Source organism: Equus przewalskii, chromosome 9 (genome assembly GCF_037783145.1).
Source record: "Equus przewalskii isolate Varuska chromosome 9, EquPr2, whole genome shotgun sequence".
In the NCBI taxonomy this organism is placed as follows: Eukaryota; Metazoa; Chordata; class Mammalia; order Perissodactyla; family Equidae; genus Equus; species Equus przewalskii.
Genome location: NC_091839.1, coordinates 30,117,668 through 30,137,554, shown reverse-complemented (window position 1 = coordinate 30,137,554; position 19,887 = coordinate 30,117,668). Strand labels below are relative to the sequence as shown.

At 38.1% G+C, this 19,887-nt stretch overlaps 1 protein-coding gene across 15 annotated transcripts in view; it reads right to left on the bottom strand.

Annotated features, from left to right (window-relative positions):
- Window positions 1–19,887, bottom strand: part of MYO6 (myosin VI) — a 153,738-nt gene that overhangs the window by 19,142 nt on the left and 114,709 nt on the right. For 12 of the 15 annotated variants that reach the window (XM_070558977.1, XM_070558983.1, XM_070558984.1 and 9 more), the window contains 9 exons: window positions 19,477–19,570; window positions 13,145–13,275; window positions 12,972–13,049; window positions 11,019–11,148; window positions 9,166–9,256; window positions 5,210–5,360; window positions 3,487–3,695; window positions 2,771–2,849; window positions 1,505–1,665 (listed from right to left, as the gene is read on the bottom strand). In XM_070558977.1, coding sequence (XP_070415078.1) covers window positions 1,505–1,665; window positions 2,771–2,849; window positions 3,487–3,695; window positions 5,210–5,360; window positions 9,166–9,256; window positions 11,019–11,148; window positions 12,972–13,049; window positions 13,145–13,275; window positions 19,477–19,570 — 1,124 coding nt within the window. Of the gene's footprint in view, window positions 1–1,504; window positions 1,666–2,770; window positions 2,850–3,486; window positions 3,696–5,209; window positions 5,361–9,165; window positions 9,257–11,018; window positions 11,149–12,971; window positions 13,050–13,144; window positions 13,276–19,476; window positions 19,571–19,887 lie in introns of those variants that run through there. The other 3 variants (XR_011522518.1, XR_011522516.1, XR_011522517.1) reach the window with 1 other exon arrangement.

Below are 19,887 nucleotides of genomic sequence, written 5' to 3'. Positions count from 1 at the left end.
CCAGTCTTCCTCAGCAAAAAGACGACTGGCAGTGGATGTTAGCTCAGGGCTAATCTTCCTCAAAAAAATAAATAAATAAAATAAAAATAAAAATATAATATACTTTCTTATACAATTCAGACCCCAGACCTGCTCAACATAATTACTTACATGAAAAAGTGTGAAGGCAACTTAACACACCCTTTTCCCTCCCTTTCTTTGTTTTCAGCTAAATAAAATTTAATCACTGCCTCGCAGTTTGAACTAAGTTCTTTCCTTTCACAAGGAAATAGCAGCGTCTAGTGGTTGTGTTTTAATTATATTTTGTTACAAACAGTGCTATGACATTCTGAAAAGAGTGGTTATGTATATGGATATGCCTCTCAATATGCAAACCACATATATACCTACATAAAAAGGAACCCTACAGACTAGTTTTGCTTTGTTTTTAGAAATAATCAAAATAACAAATGTTTCTAAAGTTTTAAAAAAGTGAATCTGCTATATTAAAACTTTCCTGCAACTTTTAATGAGAACTTCTGTATTCTTCCACACTCCAATAAAAATCAAGTATTTAGAGATAATTCAGAAACTCAAGGAGCCAAAATATTTCAATGTGATTAATTTTCTTTCTTGGAAAGGGAAATCTATTTACTCTGAAACGTGGTGGTTGGGGGCAGGGGGTGATGTGTGAAATTCCTCCTCATTATAAGCGTTAGGGTGTATATTTTTTTTTTTAAACTGCATTAGGAAAATAATAAATCCCAACCACAAATATATTAAACAGAATTATAATATATTCACTGATTTTTATGCCAGTATTTAATGGCAGGTATTTAGAAATTAGATGTCTAGCTTTTATACAAAACTCTGACAATTTCAGAGTAAAAGTTGAGATGTTTTCTTAACAAAGTACTTATGAACTGAAATATCACTTTTACTTCTCAACAGTTTAACAATTTGATGAAATCAATTGTTTCATTCACTTGGCTATAAAAGTGGATACAAACAACCTTAAAATGAAATTTAATTTCAAAGTAAATTAAAATATATCAGGACCTAAGGAACATGGCTTCCTCCTATTCCCTTCACACTGAAATGAGAAGCAGAGATGTAAAGAAAGCACACAGAGAGCCATGCTGCTGCCAGCGGCCCAGTACCCACAGAGCGCTATGCCGCACCCCCCGCCCCGGCCCAGTACCCCCAGAGAGCAATGGTCCCCACTCTCTCTTGGCCCAGTACCCACAGGGCACCATGCCGCAGCCCTCCCCCTGGGCCCAGTACCCCCGGAGAACCATGACTCCCACACACCCCCAGGGCCCAGTACCCACGGAGTGCTATGCCTCCCCACCCCCCAGGGCCCAGTACCAGAGGAGCCTCATCCCCCCTCACCCCCTGGGGCCCAGTACCTGAAGAGCACCATGCCACCTCCCCCCTCCGTGGCCCAGTACCTGTGGAGCCCCCTCCATCCCCATGGCCCAGTACCTGAGGAGTGTCATGCCCCCTCACCCACTGTAGCCCATACCTGCGGAGCGCCGGGTCCACCTGGGCCTCATCGCTGATGAGCTCTGCCTCACTCTGGGCGATCCTGAGGGCCAGCTCCCTGTCACGGCGCTCCTGCTCCAGGACTGCCTGCTGCTGGGATTCCTCCTCGCGCTGTTGGGCCAGCTGCTCCTCCACCTCAGCCTGCCAAGGGCAGAACGCCGTTTCACCAAGGGCTCTCTACTTGCTTACTTGATCCTTCCCATTGCTACTTAAAACTTCCATACGAGCACTTTACTACAGAATATCTGCTGTTTAACCAGAAACCTCTTCAGTCTCTCTTCCCTTCTGTATTATGATTAACACTTCCTCTCGTTCCCAATCCAAGAGAAGGCAGAGGAACCACAGGTGCACCATTCTATCATTGTACTATGAGCAGCCCGAACAGTACCCCAGTATCCCAGGGATCAGTTAACATGACAGCCAGATAGCAGATGCCAGGAACTCAGAGTACTGGCTGTGCTCAGGATAAACTATGAAAGCCAAGACAGACTGAAACTCAAATTCATGATCAATTATTCTCAGACAGGGACTTCTTCAAAGATGGGGGTGGGGGGCCTGCTCGTGGCATAGTGGTTAAGTTCACAGGTTCAGATCCCAGGCACAGACCTAGCTTCACTCATCAGCCATGCTGTGGTGGGTCCCACATAAAATAGAGGAAGACTGGCACAGATGTTAGCTCAGCAACACTATTCCTCAAGCAAAAAGAGGAAGATTAGCAACAGATGTTAGCCCAGGGCTAATCTTCCTCACCAAAAAAGGAGGGGGAATTTGGGGAGAGAATCATAATCTTAACCTAATACTAGTATCTACAAAGGTATAAAACAATATTTTAAAACACTATAATCATGTTTTAAGTGAATGTTCATCTGACCTTCCCCTAGCTATGATAACAACAACAACAAACTAACACTTACTGAGCTGGGCCCTGCTCTAAATGATTTAACAGGCGTACTCGTTCAACGCTCACAGCTACAACTCATCCCCATCCCACAGGAGGAGGCTGCATCGCAGTCACTCAGGGCGGCATGCGCAGGGCCAGGAGCTCTGCACGTGACCCAGCCTGGACTTGAATGCGCTCCCAGATCCAGAATCTCCTTCCCACAACCACTTCAGAAACTGCCTTTTGTTTCTGAGATAAACCAGTGGCAGCTTATCCGGCAAATCAACATCTTGTTCTCACTTCTCTTGTTTTGTAATTCTGTAGATTCTATTTTGATAGAATTCTGATTGTCTAATAAGTACATACCTGAATACGTTTCTCATCATCTTCCCTTTTCTTTCTCTCTTCTTCTTCTTGTTTTCTCTTGGCTTCCATCTCAAGTTTCCTAACAAAATAACAGAAACTCTTCAAAAATTTAACAGAAAATAATGAATCCTTCAGAAGTCAATTTAACTATTAATAAACAAAGACTACAGAATGGGAACTCAAATTAACCTCCGGCCATACACATTATCAACTTATTTTGAAAAAAATAAAATCTAACTCTACTGACAGTAATTCTTCTGAAACAAAACAAACACAATTATATTCTATAACCTTTAACATCTCTAGATTACCTTAGTCATAAAACCTAGTTGTGAGGCCCAATTGCATGTGCTTCCCTCTGCCTCTCCAATAAACAACTCTTACTTTGCTTCTACCTACCCCGTTATGGCAATCTTTCAAAATGTTCTCAGTTTTAAAACTGCAGAAAAGTAGAAGTGCCTTTTTTCTAGCTTATAAAATAATACGCAAGTGATAGCTTTAAAAAGAAGTTAAGAAATCCTCACATATAACAGTCTAACCAAAATTCAGATTATGGTTAAAATCATTTTATGTTATTATAAAATGAGCTTATTTTCTCCATTTTCAAACTTATTCTAAAATTAGTATTTTAAAATAAGAATATTCATGAACCATCATCAACAGTAAGACTTCACTATTTTGTTAGCTTCTAATTCAAAACAACATAAACGCCTCACATCCTCCTTTCTTCCTCTTCCTTCCTTCGACGCTGCTCATCTTCTTCACGTCTTTTTCTTTCTTTTTCCATTTCTTCTTGAATACGCCTCAGCCTTTCTGCTTCCTCTTCTTGCTGTTTTTTCCTCTGTAATGCACTGAGGAGTTCCTCTGAGCTTTTAACTAGTGCATCATATTCTTTCTGTATTTGTTCCCTTGTCATCATAGTGGACTTAACAAAATGATAAACATGTACTTAAAAAGTTATCTCTTTTGTTGCACAACAATGTGAATATACTGAACACTACTGAATTGTAAATTTAAAAATGGTTAAGATGGTAAATTGAATGTTATGCTTCAAAGCTTGTACCACAATAAAAAGAAAAACTAATATGTACATACACAGCAAAAACTGGAAAGTGTGCAAGCAATAAGCCCGTTATCTTTGTTATATTGCTTGCACATTAAATAATATTCAAAAAATTTTAAAAGTTATCTTTGCACACAAATATTTGAGTCTACGTCCTATCAATCAAGTAATCATATATCCAAGGGTGTGGGCAAAGTAACATACTATAAAGTTACTTTTTAAGGAATGATTTTGCCAGAGTTTACTACTCTTTAATAATAATGTGAAATAGTACCAAAGGAATATTTAAGAAATTATTAAATAGCTCAAAAATTGTTGGATTATTTTCCTAAGTGAGCCTTCAAACAATGTGGCTGGGTTGATTTTAATTGATAATACCACATAAACAGGGATGGCTCCTGAAAAACTTATAAAGTCAGTTAAGTTTATCTAAAACATTTTCATTTTTCTTTTGATCTTCTTTCCCCAATCTACCTCCAAGATTTAACATAATCTACATAAAATATCTGCAGAAGATATGGTAAAAGGCTTGCCTGAAGGTATTATATCTCACATAATTGCACTGACTTCTGAAACTAGATGAGAAAAACATTAAGATCCTAAAATATAACAGAAATGGTATGAATAGATAGATAAAATATAATTAAAAAGCACACAGAAAAAAATTTCAATCCCAGTGGTAATCAAATAAATGAAAAATCAAGATAACAAAAAGAGACCTCATTTTTTTCCTACAAAATTTGGGGGAAAATTAATTATTATTTTCTTAACAGTTAAGTAATTTGTGATAAAGCTATATGAAAATAATGTAATAAAAGGGACAAAGCATATAACATAATAGAGGTACAAAATTAAATGTACATTATAAGAACTATGCAAAAACACGTGCATATAAAATAAGACTGGAAGGGGAATATGCAGTAGCATAGTGGTTGAATGTGTTAGTGTGGGGGGAGTTAAGGGTTTTTGATGGTTTTCTCCAAATTTTCAATATCACTTTTATAATTTAAAGATTAGTTTCTGAAAGCAGAAAAACATGGACAAATTAAAATAACTTGCATTAATCCCTCTCAGTAATGATTATGCAAAAGCTTACCAATAGAGTATAGTATTTTGATTACTATTTTGGGGGTAAAAATCTTTCCTAGCAACAGATAAAACTGCATAAAAATTGTCTTTTTTTCTTTTTGCTATGAAAATTTTCAAACACAGAAGGGATAATATAATGAGCATCACTTGCCATCTCTGAGACTCAACATTTGCAACATTTTGCATTTTTAAAAAAATAAGCAATTTTTCCAAGCAATTCCAATACCAATAACAAAAGATATTAAATTATAAAAAATGTCAAAGTCCTTTGGCTTAAAATTACATACCTTAATTTTGGCCATCAAAGCATCAATAGAAACTTCAAGGTCTTTGACCTGTTTATTCACCTCTGGTTTTCCATCTTTCAGTGCACTTACCACTTCGTTAAATCTATCAAGTCTTTTTTTCAGTGTGCCCACCTTAACCAGGCCATCAATGCTGTAAAGATAATGCTCCATCAGAACTTAATTTCACTATTTAATGTTATAGACTTCCCATTTTAATAAAATGCTAAAAATATTGCTAAAAAGGCTGTTTCACTTCTGTTTTCATATTATTCAGTATTCTCTTAGATCTCTTGTTGAAGTAAAAAAGAAGTAATCAAATATGAGTGTGAATGACACTGATGCCTGTCGATAAGATTTAAGCCCTCTATATTTACAGTGAAAATTTGAAAATTCAAAGTACAGAATAATTTAAAAGAGTTATCTACAAAGAGGGGCAGCATATAATTATAAAAGGGACATTCCACCAAGAGGACATAACACATATAAATATATATGCACCTAATACAGGAGCACCAAAGTATATAAAGCAACTATTAACAGAAAAAAATAAAGGGAGAAATTGACAGTAATACAATAATAGTAGGGGACCTCAACACTCCCCTTACGTCAATGTGTAGATCATCCAGACAAAAAGTCAACAAGGAAACAGTGACCTTAAATGAAACACTAGACCAGGTGGACTTAATAGGCATATGAAGAGCATTACATCCCAAAATAGCAGAGTACACATTCTTCTCAAGTGCACATGGAACATTCTCAAAGGTAGACGATATGTTGGGAAACAAGGCAAGCCTCAATAAATTTAAGAAGATTGAAATCATACCAAGCATCTTTTCCAACCACAATGCTATGAAACTAGAAATCAACTACAGGAAAAAAGTTGGGGGCCAGCCCACTGGTGTAGTGGTTAAGTTCACAGGCTCCACTTCTGTGGCCCAGGGTTTCCGGGTTCTGATCCTCAGCATGGACCTACACACTGCTCATCAGGCCATGCTGTGGCAGCATCCCACATGCAAAACAGAGGAGGACTGACACAGATGTTAGCTCAGGGACAATCTTCCTCAAGCAAAAAGAGGAAGACTGGCAAAAAATGTTAGCTCAGGTCCAATCTTCCTCACCAAAAAGAAAAAGAAAAAGCTGGGAAAGTCACAAATATGTGGAGATTGAACAGCATGATACTGAACAACCAATGGATCAATGAAAAAAATCAAAGGAGAAATCAAAAAATACCTGGATACAAGTGAAAATGAAAACACAACATACCAACTCTTATGGGATGCAACAAAAGCAATGCCAAGAGGAAAATTTATAGCAATACAGGTCCACCTCAGCAAACAAGAAAAATCTCAAATAAGTAATCTTAAACAACATCTAACAGAAATAGTGAAAGAAGAACAACAAAGCCCCAAGTCAGCAGAAGGAGGGAAATAAGAAAAATTACAGCAGGAATAAATGAAATAAGAGATCAAAAAAACAGTACAAAGGATCAATGAAACTAAGAGTTGCTTCTGTGAGAAGATGAACAAAATTGACATACACTTAGCCAGACTCACTAAGAAAAAAAGAAGGCTCAAATGTACAAAATCAGAAATGAAAGAGGAGAAATTACAATGGATACCACACAAATACAAAGGATCATAAGAGAATACTATGAAAAGCTATATGCCAACAAATTGGATATAACCTAGAAGAAATGGATAAATTCTTAGACTCATACAACCTCCCAAAACTGAGTCAAGAAGAAATAGAGAATCTGAACAGACCAATCAAAAGTAAAGACATTGAAACAGTAACCAAAAATCTCCCAAAAAACAAAAGTCCAGGACCAGATGGCTTCTCTGGAGAAATCCAATGAACATTGAAAGAAGATTTAATACCTATCCTTCTCAAACTATCCCAAAAAATTGAAGATGGAAAGCTTCCTAACTCATTCTATGAGGTCAATGTTACCCTGATACCAAAACCAGACAAAGACAACACAAAAAAGAAAAATTACAGGCCAGTATCACTGATGAACACAGACGCCAAAGTCCTCAACAAAATATTGGCAGACCTAATACAGCAATACATTAAAAGGATCATACACCATGATCAAGTGGGATTTATACCAGGACACAGGGATGGTCCACAGCCACAAAGCAATCAATACGATATACCACATCAACAAAATGAGGAACAAAAATCAGACAATCATTTCAATAGATGCAGAGAGAGCATTTGACAAGATCCAACATCCATTTATCATAATAACTCTCAATAAAATGAGGATAGAAGGAAAGTACCCCAACATAATAAAGGCCATATATGACAAACCCACAGCCAACATCATACTTAATGGTGAAAAACTGAAAACTATCCCCATAAGAACAGGAACAAGACAACAGTGTCCTCTCTCACCACTCCTATTCAACAAAGTACTGAAGGTTTTGGCCAGAGCAATTAGGCAAGAAAAAGAAATAAAAAGAATTCAAATTGGAAAGGACAAGCGAAACTCTCACTGTTTGCAGACAACATGATTCTATATAGAAAATCCTAAAGAATCCACCAGAAAACCATTAACTAATCAACAACTACAGCAAAGTTGCAGGGTATAAAATCAACTTAGAAAAATAAGTTGCATTTCTATACACTAATAATCAACTAGCAGAAAGAGAACTCAAGAATATAATCCCATTTACAACCGCAACAAAAAAGAATAAAATATGTAGGAATAAATTTAACCAAAGAGGTGAAAGAACTACACACTAAAAATTATAAGACACTATTGAAAGAAATCAAAGAAGACATAAAGACATGGAAAGATATTCCATGCATGTGGATTGGAAGAATAAATAGTTAAAACGTCCATACTACCTAAAGCAATCTATAGACTCAATGCAATTCCTAACTTCAAAATATACTACAAAGCTATAGTAATCAACACAGCATGGTACTGGCACAAAAACACACAGATCAATAGAACAGAATTAAAAGCCCAGAAATAAAACCACACATCTAGGAACAGCTAATCTTTGACAAAGAAGCAAAGAACATACAATGGAGAAAGGAAAGTCTCTTCAACAAACGGTGTTGGGAAAACTGGACAGCCACATGCAAAGAATGAAAGTAGACCATTATCTTACACCATACACAAAAATTAACTCAAAATGGATTAGCGACTTGAATGTAAGACCAGTAACCAAAAACATCCTTGAAGAAACATAGGCTGTACGCTCTTTGACATTGGTCTTAGCAGCATCGTTTTAAATACCAAGTCTCCTCAGGCAAGGGAAACAAGAGAAAAAATAAACAAACGGGACTCCATCAGACTAAGAACCTGTGCAAGGCAAAGGAAACCACGAACAACATGAAAAGACAACTCACCAACTGGGAGAAAATATTTGCAAATCATATATCTGACAAGGGGTTAATCTCCATAACATATAAAGAACTCACACAACTCAACAACAAAAAAAACAAACAACTCGATCAAAAAATGGGCAGAGCATATGAACAGACATTTCTCCAAAGAAGATATACAGACAAACCTCTTTGAAAAGGTGTTAAGGATTAACAGTTACTAGACCTCCAAGTTTAAAAAGTCAAGAGTAATAATAAAAGACTCAAATAAGAAATAAAGACTAAAGCGAGACCATATAATTCATACAGATGATCTTGAAAATTATGGTTGAAACATTATTGAGATGTTTTTAAAAACAATGTTAATTTGACACGTCACGAAAAGAATCTTTCAACCTTTTACAGCATTAACAGTTTCATAAGTTACTTCAAATCCTTTTTATAATGAGGCAAGTAATGAATGAATTTCAAATAAATAATGCAAATAACAAAATAATATCTCTTTTTACATGAGAAAAGAGAAAACTGTGTGTGCCCAGGCTGCCCCCACTGTGACGTTGCCATCACCGGATGTGAGGGCACAGCTTTGTGGGGTCTTGCGGCACTATTCATCTTACCGAGGTTGGTGTCTCCTCTTGCAAAGCCACATTCGAACAGTTTTTTGCATTTTAATGCAGGCTTCAGCTCGGTATTTTATTTTGTTTTTCACTATGTAATAATAGAAAATTATTCAGTTTAAATCAGACATATAATATTTTTAAAAACCACTAATTTCCACAAAGCAACTCTTAAGAAACGTGAAATCTTGATGAACATGCTATACTAGACATCCAAATCAGGAAGTTTAACATTTCTTTAATTCCTTGTACTTCTTAAAATAAAAAGTATATATGCATATGGCTAGGTTAACATTTCAAACGTATTAGCTCCTTACTATGCTACACTGTTGCTTCGCAAACTGTCCTAGGCGATGCCAGTCTATGAAACGTTACCGGGTGTCTTATTACGAAGATACACCTGTCAAAGGAATTTAGGAAAAGCTATATGCTGTACCTCCTCTAGGAGATTCGCAATGAACATACTGAGGGAGGCCCCTGAGAAGCCTACAGTAAAGGAACGTATTTAATGTCAGTCATCCAGTATGTCCCAGACTGACCTGACCTGGAGACGCTGTTTTCACAGATTCCCTACTACAAACACCCCGCAAAGGTCGTGTCTGGATACTGACGTCAGCACTGCGCAACACAGTCCACAAACGAGTGGTATAGTATAATTTTAATATAATGTGTTTTCTATCAAAATGCAATGTATAAGGCTGAAAGAATTGAACTACAGGGACAAATATGTGCATAGTTTACTTGGAAAGTGACGGGAAAATGAGTTTATCTCTTTTTCTTTATTATAGTTTTCTTTTTATCTATATTCACAATGGTCTAACAAGACTTCAATAATAATCTCTGTTTGCATGGTTTCTTTTCATTGGAGCAAAGGAATTTTATTTTTCTATTAATAAGGAACAGTTTACTGACTCCCCCTCACGTCCTTCAGTGCTCTAGGTATCCTGGAGAGTACGGGGTGGGGGTGGGGGAGAGAGGAAGTATAAATATAATCAAGTTACTGACAATAGTTCCCTGCAGTTAAAGGTTTGCCACAGAGCCTCAGGTAACCAAAAAATATGCTGCCCCTCATCCATTTTGGGTCAGAGAGAAGCAGTTGCTGCCATCTGGCAGAAAAACACACAAAAGCAGCTCAGTCTAGTGTGTGAGAGAACAGCGTCTAAAAGAGCAGTGGCAGGAGAAAAGGCCGGAAAGGAAAGCTGGAACTCCACTTTACAGGGTCTTGAAAAGCATTCTTAGACTTCAGACTTCGCCCTTATTAAAGGAGAACCTTAACAGAAGCCTTTTAGTTTAGGGAGAGAATTCTCAGAAGATAACTTGAAAGGCTAGGTAAACCTGTGTGGGAGCGACGGAAGCCACCAGGTCAAGTGCAGCTCCACTAAGCACTGGCAACAAAAAGGAAACAATCTGCCGTATTAGGAGGAACCAACAGGGTTTGTTGACTGACAAAATATGAAGGGACAAGAAAAAAGAGACAAATACAATCTTGAAATTTTTGACATGTGTACTGGTCATGTCATGCAGGTGGAAAGAGAAAAGTTCTGGCTTAAGTCTGGGACTGGGAGACGGTGTAGGCAATGGGGGAGACAGAGGGGAAAGAATCAAGAAAGTCAGCTCTGTTTTGTTGAGAACATGATGAAATTACCTCTCCTACAACAAATTCAGATAAAGAAGGTAACTAACATTAAAAGTCCACAAGTACTAATTTATCACGTACTACATGTCAGGCGTTGAGAAAGAAAGACACGGCCCCTGTCATTCAGCACTCACCACTGAGATGAACTTTATAACATTCCACAAATAAATTCATTTTCAAAATAGTTAGAGATCATGCTGTGAAAGAAAACACCTACATTTGATGACGGAGAGTGAACACCACTGAACCTTCTTCCAGCGACTGCAGACAAGCCAGTGATTGACTCGTTTAACCAACTTTGCTAAATGGTCAGGGTCAGACTTCATAATCTGATCAAATTCTGCAAACTAGGAAATAAAATAATTTAATATCAGTATCAAAACACAAATGCCTAGAAACACACAGAGAGATACCAAAACAGAACTCAAATCCAAAATCTAACTTTCTGGAAGTGGTCACAAGCCAATTCACAGACCGGTCCCAGCGGGGACACAGCAAACCAGACACACTTGGCTTGTTTCACTGCTCTCTTCTTCCTCCCTTCAGGACCTTTTCTGTAGGGGAACAGGGGGTTACTCATTGCTAGCTGGCAGATTCAGTAATAAAAGTAGAAAAGAAACCTTAAATGACAATTACAGATGGTTGGCAAAAAAGGTTTTATTGAAAAAAGAACGAAAAAAGGGCTAATATATGTCTGAATTGGCTCATCCACATTCTCAGATATCCACGTGGATCTCCTGACAGGTGAAGGTCGATATAATATAATAAGGCAATACAGCATCAGGTACCACCAAAACTATCTGTCTCTCTCAACCCCCATCCCTATTTTGGTCAGAGATAAGAAATTGCTACTAAGAGAGAGACAACACAAATAAAAGAGCTATTAGGTTATCAACAAATAACATGCATTATTTCCACAATTTACTACCAAATTACATAATGATTTCTATCCTTTACCAAATATCCCACTATAATATATTGAGAGTATCACACACCTATCAATATAATGACCTCTTATAATCAAAATTAAATGGAAGCTAACATAATGAGATTAAAGATCTTTGAAAATCTGCCTTGTGCTTTCAACATATCCTTCTGATTAATTTTTCTGGAAGCAAAAATAACCAAGTACTTTCTCTATCAGGCTATTAATTCTAGAATAGTTATGTTATATAATCCTGAAATACATGTCAAGTTTATGATAGATATGTATGATTACAGATAGGCCAACGATGAATATTTATATATTCATTTTCTCTTCATGTTTTTTTCTTTTATACAAAATGATATGGGTCCTCTGCAGTAAAAATATTCACAGGGAAGTGCATGCATTGGTAATCCATTACACAGATTTCATCTCATGCCACAAAATGTGAAATCAGATCTATTTATTGTGATTTAGAATTCAAGGCACTAGAGACATTTATTAATGATTTTGCTAAATCACACAAGTACGGTTGGCTATTATATAATAGCAATTGTGTTTAAAATTATGAGGATACAATTAATTATTCAATCAATATTGAAGAAGTTACAAATGGTGAAACTATTAAAAACACTGGGAATAACATTTAGTTATGTCTGTATTGTATATATTTAGTTACAAAATATTCTATAATTCAGTCTTATACAAGAACCTAGTATAAGAACCTGTAAATACTAAATCTAAGGGTTAGCCTAAGAAAATTATGTTATATACAAAAGTATCTATACACTCATTCATTCTAAGGTTTAATGGAAGTCAGCACAAACTCCTGTCCAATTTCCTATGCCTCACACATCTATCATACTGTAACAGAACCCGTTCTCGCAACGAAGACTCCAAAGTACTGTGAAATTTTTAATTACTGAAGAGTGAGTTAATATGTTTTAGAAAAGCTTTCAGCTTGTTCAAAACAGAAGTATGTTCTGTTTAACCCTTATTTAAGCAAAAAATCACATTAAAAAAGGTTCTGATTCCAATACTTCCAAAGCTGGAAAAAACTGTAAAAACTGTAGAGAGCATTACGTACGGTAAACTTTTCCCACGCAGGGAAACACACACACACACGCACGCAGTCGGTGATCATATAACTGAGTAATAATACAAATCACTAAACACTTACAAATATTCACTGACCCCAATTATCCCTATCTATCAAGTTAAAGTCTAAAATAAAAATGTATTTACCTTGCCAGGTCTAAAAAATACTTTTGTTAACCCAAACTTGTAGTCAATTTCGTTTAAGCCCAAAGCTTTAAAAAGAGCCTGAAAAATAAAAGTTAAAAAGTTAAATGCCAACTAGTAATTAATAAGAAAGACAATTTATTGCTAAGAAACTTCTATTTCGGTGGTATTTGTACCTTACAAAATAGTCTTGGATCTAATCTTGCAAGTTTGTCTGGCATATACTTCTTATACATGTTGTAGAGTTCATGGAACGAAGCTCGGGAGGGGAAACCACCCTGCATCAAGTCCAAGACAGACACCATGCCTGGATTCACAAACAAACACAGTCACTGCCAATCGCTGCACACAAGTCCAAGACAACTCACAGGATCAAATAACTTTACAAATTAATGTTCAGAAAGGGGCAATTTGCAGAAATTATCAGCAATGAAATATTACATAGGAAATATCATATTTATACTCAGTATGTCCCAACTTACCCCCTCACCTAAAACTACTATAGCCAAATGTCATCTAAAACTAGCTTGACTAGCCATTTTCTGGAAACAAGCTACTGGTCTCCAGAAAGCTCACATCAAGCTTGTATCTTTTTTTCTGCTCGACACCTGTGTCACAATCCCAGTACACAAGGCAAAGGCCCGCACTGGGCCACTTTCCAAGTCCTGAGGTTAATTTTAGAGTAAGGTTCCTGACAGAGTCTCCAGGAAGTAGCACACACATTCTCAAGTGCTCACCACAGCTTAAACAAAGCACATGGAAAAAAGAAGGGAGAGCGCACCATCCCCTGTGAAGAGCCCCTTTCACTCACCTCTCAAAGAAACTAGCCTCTAGGGGAAAGAGTCTATAGGATGCATATCCCATTTCAGTCTAACTCTTCTAAGTGGTTAACTGAGCCTTGAGTAACGTGAGCTTTTCACGTCAGGAAAAGAGTAAAAGAGCCAGGGAAAGGCTCAATACCTATAAATAACGGCAGAACTTTTGTTTACCAAAACGACCTGGATTGGAGTCTCAGGGACTATTCAAATCAATGGAGAAAACTAGATTATTCCATAAAAAGTGTTAAGACAATTGGCTAGCCATTTAGAAAACAAAAATAACATCAGATCCTTACGTCACTCCTTAGACCAAAATCAATTCTTGCTGGTCAAAAATTTAAATTAGCAAAATGAAACTATAAAATGTTTAAAAATGAGTGGATCTTTATTTTCAAATAATCTCATAGGAAAGATAGCCTTTCCGGGCAGTCAGAGTGAATTTTAACCTCTGTGACTGGCAAAGGCGTAAACACCGGCAGTCTTCGGGGTTGGCGAGCACAGGGAACACGCTCCCCGCTTAGTGGACAGTCAACCGGCGCAACCAACTTGGATGGCAACGTGGAGACATTTATCCCTTTGATTCAGTACTTTCTACTTTTACGACTCCAGCCTACCACTTGTCACATGTGTGGGCAAAGACGTGATTAGAGAACATCCATATGTCCACTGAATCATTGTTTACAACAGGAAAAAAACAGAAGTAAGTATCAATTAATTAAATTATGTTACAACCATATGATAGAACATGATGTATTAATTTAAAAGAATAGCACAGAGCTTTATCCAACCAGTATAAAAAGTATATCTAAGACACGACATTAAGCAGTCACCCTGAAAAGTGAGACTTTTTATTTATATTATTCTGCACTATTTCATTTTTGTTACAGTGAACATATATAACTATTATAATTTCTAATGCTAATTAATGAAACACATAAAGGCAATTGTTCCTATGGAAAGAAATCTCCAGAACTAGATTCAGTTCTAGGCTCTGCTTAGAGAAGTCAAAGTAAGGTATGGTTGGTACTGGCACAATTTTTGCCCATTTCTATCAAATAAAGTACCCTTGGAAATGTACACATGCCCCAGTTCTGAGTCCGTTGCTTGCCCTGGAGCAGAAGACAGCATTTGAACTGTCTCACAGAAGTGCATTAATAATTTCACGAAGCTTTACAAATTACCAAGTCTGTGGCTGCTTTCTCAGCTCTTGAAGCTAATTTACTCTAAAGATCTTTTGACGCCTACAAAAATAAAACTCACCCAACAACGTATCTTCCTTCTATAAACTCCCATGACCTGGGCCTTCCTCGGGAGTCTAGTGAGGAGCTTTGAGGTGGAGCCCCAGCTGGTTATACTCAGAGCCCCTCTTGACACCAGAGAAGCAGCCAGCCCCAAAGTCACATAGGAAGACGACCTACCTTCTCTCATCTGCCCCTACTTTATCCTGGTGTTGGGTGATCAGAAGATAGTAATTTTAGTAAAAGATTTCCTAAATTAATTCATTCTCCTTAAACTGGAATAATGGAAACGGAAAGGCAAAGTAGAACTCCAATCTTACTTGTCTTTATTTTAGAAAGCTTCATAAATATTTTTATTTCTATGAGTTATTGGTATTTTCTGCTTTTTCTCATTACCTAGCCACATGACTAGAACCAAATCTACACTACTTTACTATTATTAATACTTAAAAAAATCAAACTATTATGAATCAGTGTCATCTATTGAACTGCCAACATATCTTAATATGTCGAAATACCCTGCTTACTGAAAGAGGAATCCTAGCTAAAGCATCAGTGAGCCCACACTCTGCTACTCTAATGGCATACACGGCTTCACCTGCCTAAACATGCCTTTCCAAGACACCAGATGCTCACCTAGGAAGCAAATGATTTACTGTATTAGGCTCAACAAATGCTAAACAGAAATTTAAATGGAAAAAAAAGACAAAGTAAAATAAAGTAAAAATGATCTGAAGAACAGATTACAAAACTACATCTATACTATATGTAGGAATATAGCAGACATAAATTATTTAACTTGCCAGTATTTGTTAAAACTAGTCACAAACAAATCTTCCTATTTGCTAGACTGTGCATTTTGTTCAACAAATATTTACTGAGGTTAGTATACACCTTGCACTGCTAGGGGGCAGGGAAATACATGCAGACACAGTTTCTACACTCAAGGGGTTTATAGATTAGAGGAAGGAAAATTAAATAATTATACAAATATATGTAAAATATATGACTATGAAATGAAGATGCTCAGTACCCTTTACCCAGGCAGGCCCCCTTCCCAGTTAGGGATATCAAACAGGCTTTCATAAGGAATTGACAATCAAGCTGAGATGTGAAAGATGAAGACAAAGGTGAGGCAAGAGCTTCTCAAACAGAGGATGCAGCATGTGCACAGGTCCCATGATAGGAAAGAATATGGAGCGTTTAAGGAAATAAAATAAAGGCCAGTGTGGCTGGAGCACAGAGAGAAGGGAGAGTAGAAAGAGATGAAGCCAGGGACACATAGGGCCAGACAACAAGGGGCCTCATAAGCTACTAGGATTTTGCTCTTTATCCTAATAATAATCAGAAGCCATTAGAGCATTTTAAGCAGTAAAAAGATACGATCAGACTTGAATCGTAAAGCAGTAATTCTGGATTTATGTGAAGAACAGACCGAGCAAATGCAAGGAGAATACTTAGGAAGCTACAGCAAAAAGCCAGGTGAAAGATGGTGACAGCTTGGACTAGAGGTACCAAAACTCACTGTTCGCTAAGAGAGTAAATCTTAAATATTCTTACCATAAAAAAGAAATAGTAATTATGTGACTTGATAGCAGTATTAGCTAATGCTATGACGGCAATCATTCTGCAATATATGTGTATCAAATCAACACACTGTACACCTTAACTTACTCTATGTTATACGTCAATTATTTCTCAACAAATCTGGGTAGGACACACTGTTTAGGAGGTCACATCAAAGGGACTGGGGGACACTGAGCTAGAGAATATATTTATGCTATATCTGTATATATATATGTGATATACATACCAATATGGTAGCCACTAGCCACATGACTATTTAAATTTTAAAAAATTAAAATTAAATAAAATCTAAAATTCAGTACCTAAGTCATTCTAGACACATTTCAAGTGCTGAATAGCCACAAGAATCTGGTGGCTACCATATTGGACAACACAGATACAGACTATTTCCATCATCATGGCAAGTTATATTGGACAGCACTGATAAAGAATGAGAAGGAGGGCCAGCCCGTTGCCAAGTGGTTAAGTTCGTGTGCTCTGCTTCTGCGGCCCCAGGTTTCACAGGTTTGGATCCTGGGCACAGACGTGGCACCGTTCATCAGGCCATGCTGAGGCGGCATCCTACACAGCACAAGCAGAAGGAGCACAACTACAATATATGGCTGTGTACTGGGGGGTTTTGGGGAAAAGAAGAAAAAAGAAAATAAGATTGGCAACAGATGTTAGCTCAGGTGCCAACCTTTAAAAAATAAAAAATGAGAAGGAAAACAGGCCTAACCCAAAGCCTGAAAAACTAACAAATAACGTCCAGGTAGAAGATGACCCTGGAGAGGAATCAGGAATGGCCAGAGAATTCAAAGGAAAAGCAGGGACAGATGTTGTTTCAGAAGCCAAGGAAAGGCTATGTTAAAGGGACTGGTCAGAGTCCAGCGTACTGTGAAGTCCACTAAGATAAGGACGCAAAATGAACATGTGATTTAGAATCAAGGAAATCACTGGTGACCTTATCAGGAATTATTTTCTTGGATGATCAAGGTGGAGGCTGAAGTCTCTTGGGTTAAAGAGTGAGTTGAAGGCAGGAAACTGAGAAAGCAAGAATAGACTCTTCTTGAACAGAAAAGGAAAAACTGGAGAACCAAAAGTAAAGTGAGAGAGGGGGAGGTAGCTGAAAGGGAATGTGGGTCACGTGGGTTGGAGGGATTTAAGCTGAGGTTTTACTTTGGCAGCCTGGGTTCTGTTCCCACTTGTGGGCCTACACCACTCATCAGCGGCCATGCTGTGGCCGCGTCCCACATACAAAATAGAAGAAGACTGGCACAGATGTTAGCTCAGGGCGAATCTTCCTCAGCAAAAAGAGGAAAATTGGCAATGGATGTTAGCTCTGGGACAATCTTCTTCACACAAAAAAAGCATGTTTAAATAGTAATGGGAGAGGTCCATTTAAAAGGGAATGGTTCAATATACATAATCAATACTGAAGAGTCACGAGAAGGTAGGAAGGGATGGATTCCAAAGAACCACAGTCTCAACCAGTAAGAGAGGCACTTCGCACTTTCTTAACAGAGGGAAGGTTATGCAGGCAGGGACAAGTGAAGCTTGCCGTTTGCAGTACAGAGGGGAGGCTGCCTGCTGGCAGAGAGCAGGGCGGGGCTGACTGGCCTCTGTGGAGAAACAGAACATGCTGACCAGGGCACCGTGGCAGGGCGGGCTGGAGAGCCCTTCGAGGAGGAGTGAGCCTGAACTTATGAGGGCACCAGTCTGTCTTGCCGAACTTACCTGTGCCGATGAGGCGCCAGGACAGAAGGAGATTCGACAGCTAAGGTCTAGTGAGAGGGGTCAAGGGTAGATGCAGACTCAGGGGGACAGGAGTCTGAAGCTTATACAACTGCGGGAGGGCTTCTTAAGAAAAAGCACAGAATTACGAAAGAATACAAAACAGGTGAGGGCTTTGGAAGGCGCTCATTTAAATGAGGGAAGCTGCAGCTTCAGTGACTTTAGCTTTATAGTAAATTCGCCTCCGAGAGGAGCAAAACAAGGAGTCAGAGAGGCAAGAGTGTAAGGAAGAGTCGCAAGCCTGAACGAGATCAGGAGGGAAGGAGAGGACCGGCCCTTGGGGAAAGCAGGCGGCGGACGGGGAAGCAGCGAGCCTGGTGCCGAGGACTCCCGCGACAGAGCACAGGCGAGGAGCACAGGCAAGGACGCAGCGGGCTGAGAGGCAGGAACGGCAGCTTAACCGAGCGCACGCAAGTGCCACAGACGCCAAGGGCACCGTGTTTTCATTTTTCTACAACTGGTGGAGTGGGAAGCAAGGACACCAGAACCTAACTCCTGAGCCAGTCACTGGGGAATGAGACATGAACTGCTGGACTGCGCAGGCCATAGGCAAGCCACCCACTTAAGGGAGATCTAGGTTTGCAGTCAGAGTTTCTGCAAATTTTACTTCAATGATGTAAAAGTTTATTTCACAATAAACTACACCCCAATATTGCTCAAATAATTTGCCAGCCATGCTTTTCTTTTTTTTGTTTTTTTGAGGAAGATAAGCCCTGAGCTAACATCTGCTGCCAATTCTCTTTCTGCTGAGGAAGACTAGCCCTGAGCTCACATCCGTGCCCATCTTCCTCTACTTTACATGTGGGATGCCTGCCACAGCCTGGCTCAACAAGCAGTGTGCAGGTCCACACCCAGGATCCGAACTGACGAACCCTGGGCCACCAAAGCGGAACGTGTGAACTCAACTGCTGTGCCACCGGGCCAACCCCCATGCTTTTCTTATAATTAAAAGATATATAAGATAAAAAATCTTATTGCACTTAAAAATAATCAAGATAACTGAATTACTTGAAAACACTGCACATATTAAATTGTCTGTGAGCTAAAGACTCCTGACACACACTGACAGAGATTATAAAAATAGGGAAATACCTGAACATTGGAGCTGAGACAGAATTTGAGCCCCTTCAAAGTCATGGCTTGTCATCTTTAAATTAGGTTTGATACAACGAATAAAGCTTGCTCCCTAGGAGGATAAAGGTACTTTTTAAGACAATACATATAGCATTCTTATTTCTACGAAAACCAGCAACTTTCAGAACATATTATCATTAACATATGAAGCTTTTTTAAAATGTAAACACTAAGGAACTTTAAAACTTTATTAGCACACTCTTATAATTTAAAGTTTGGAATGAATTTGTGCATTAACACTAATAGTACTGTAAAAATACTCTATTTTAGATTTGAGTGCCCAAAATTGTGTTATTGTAAAAAGAAAAGTCTTTCAATGTAAGATATTTTAACATATTTAAATGACACATTTTGCAGGCTAACGTACAC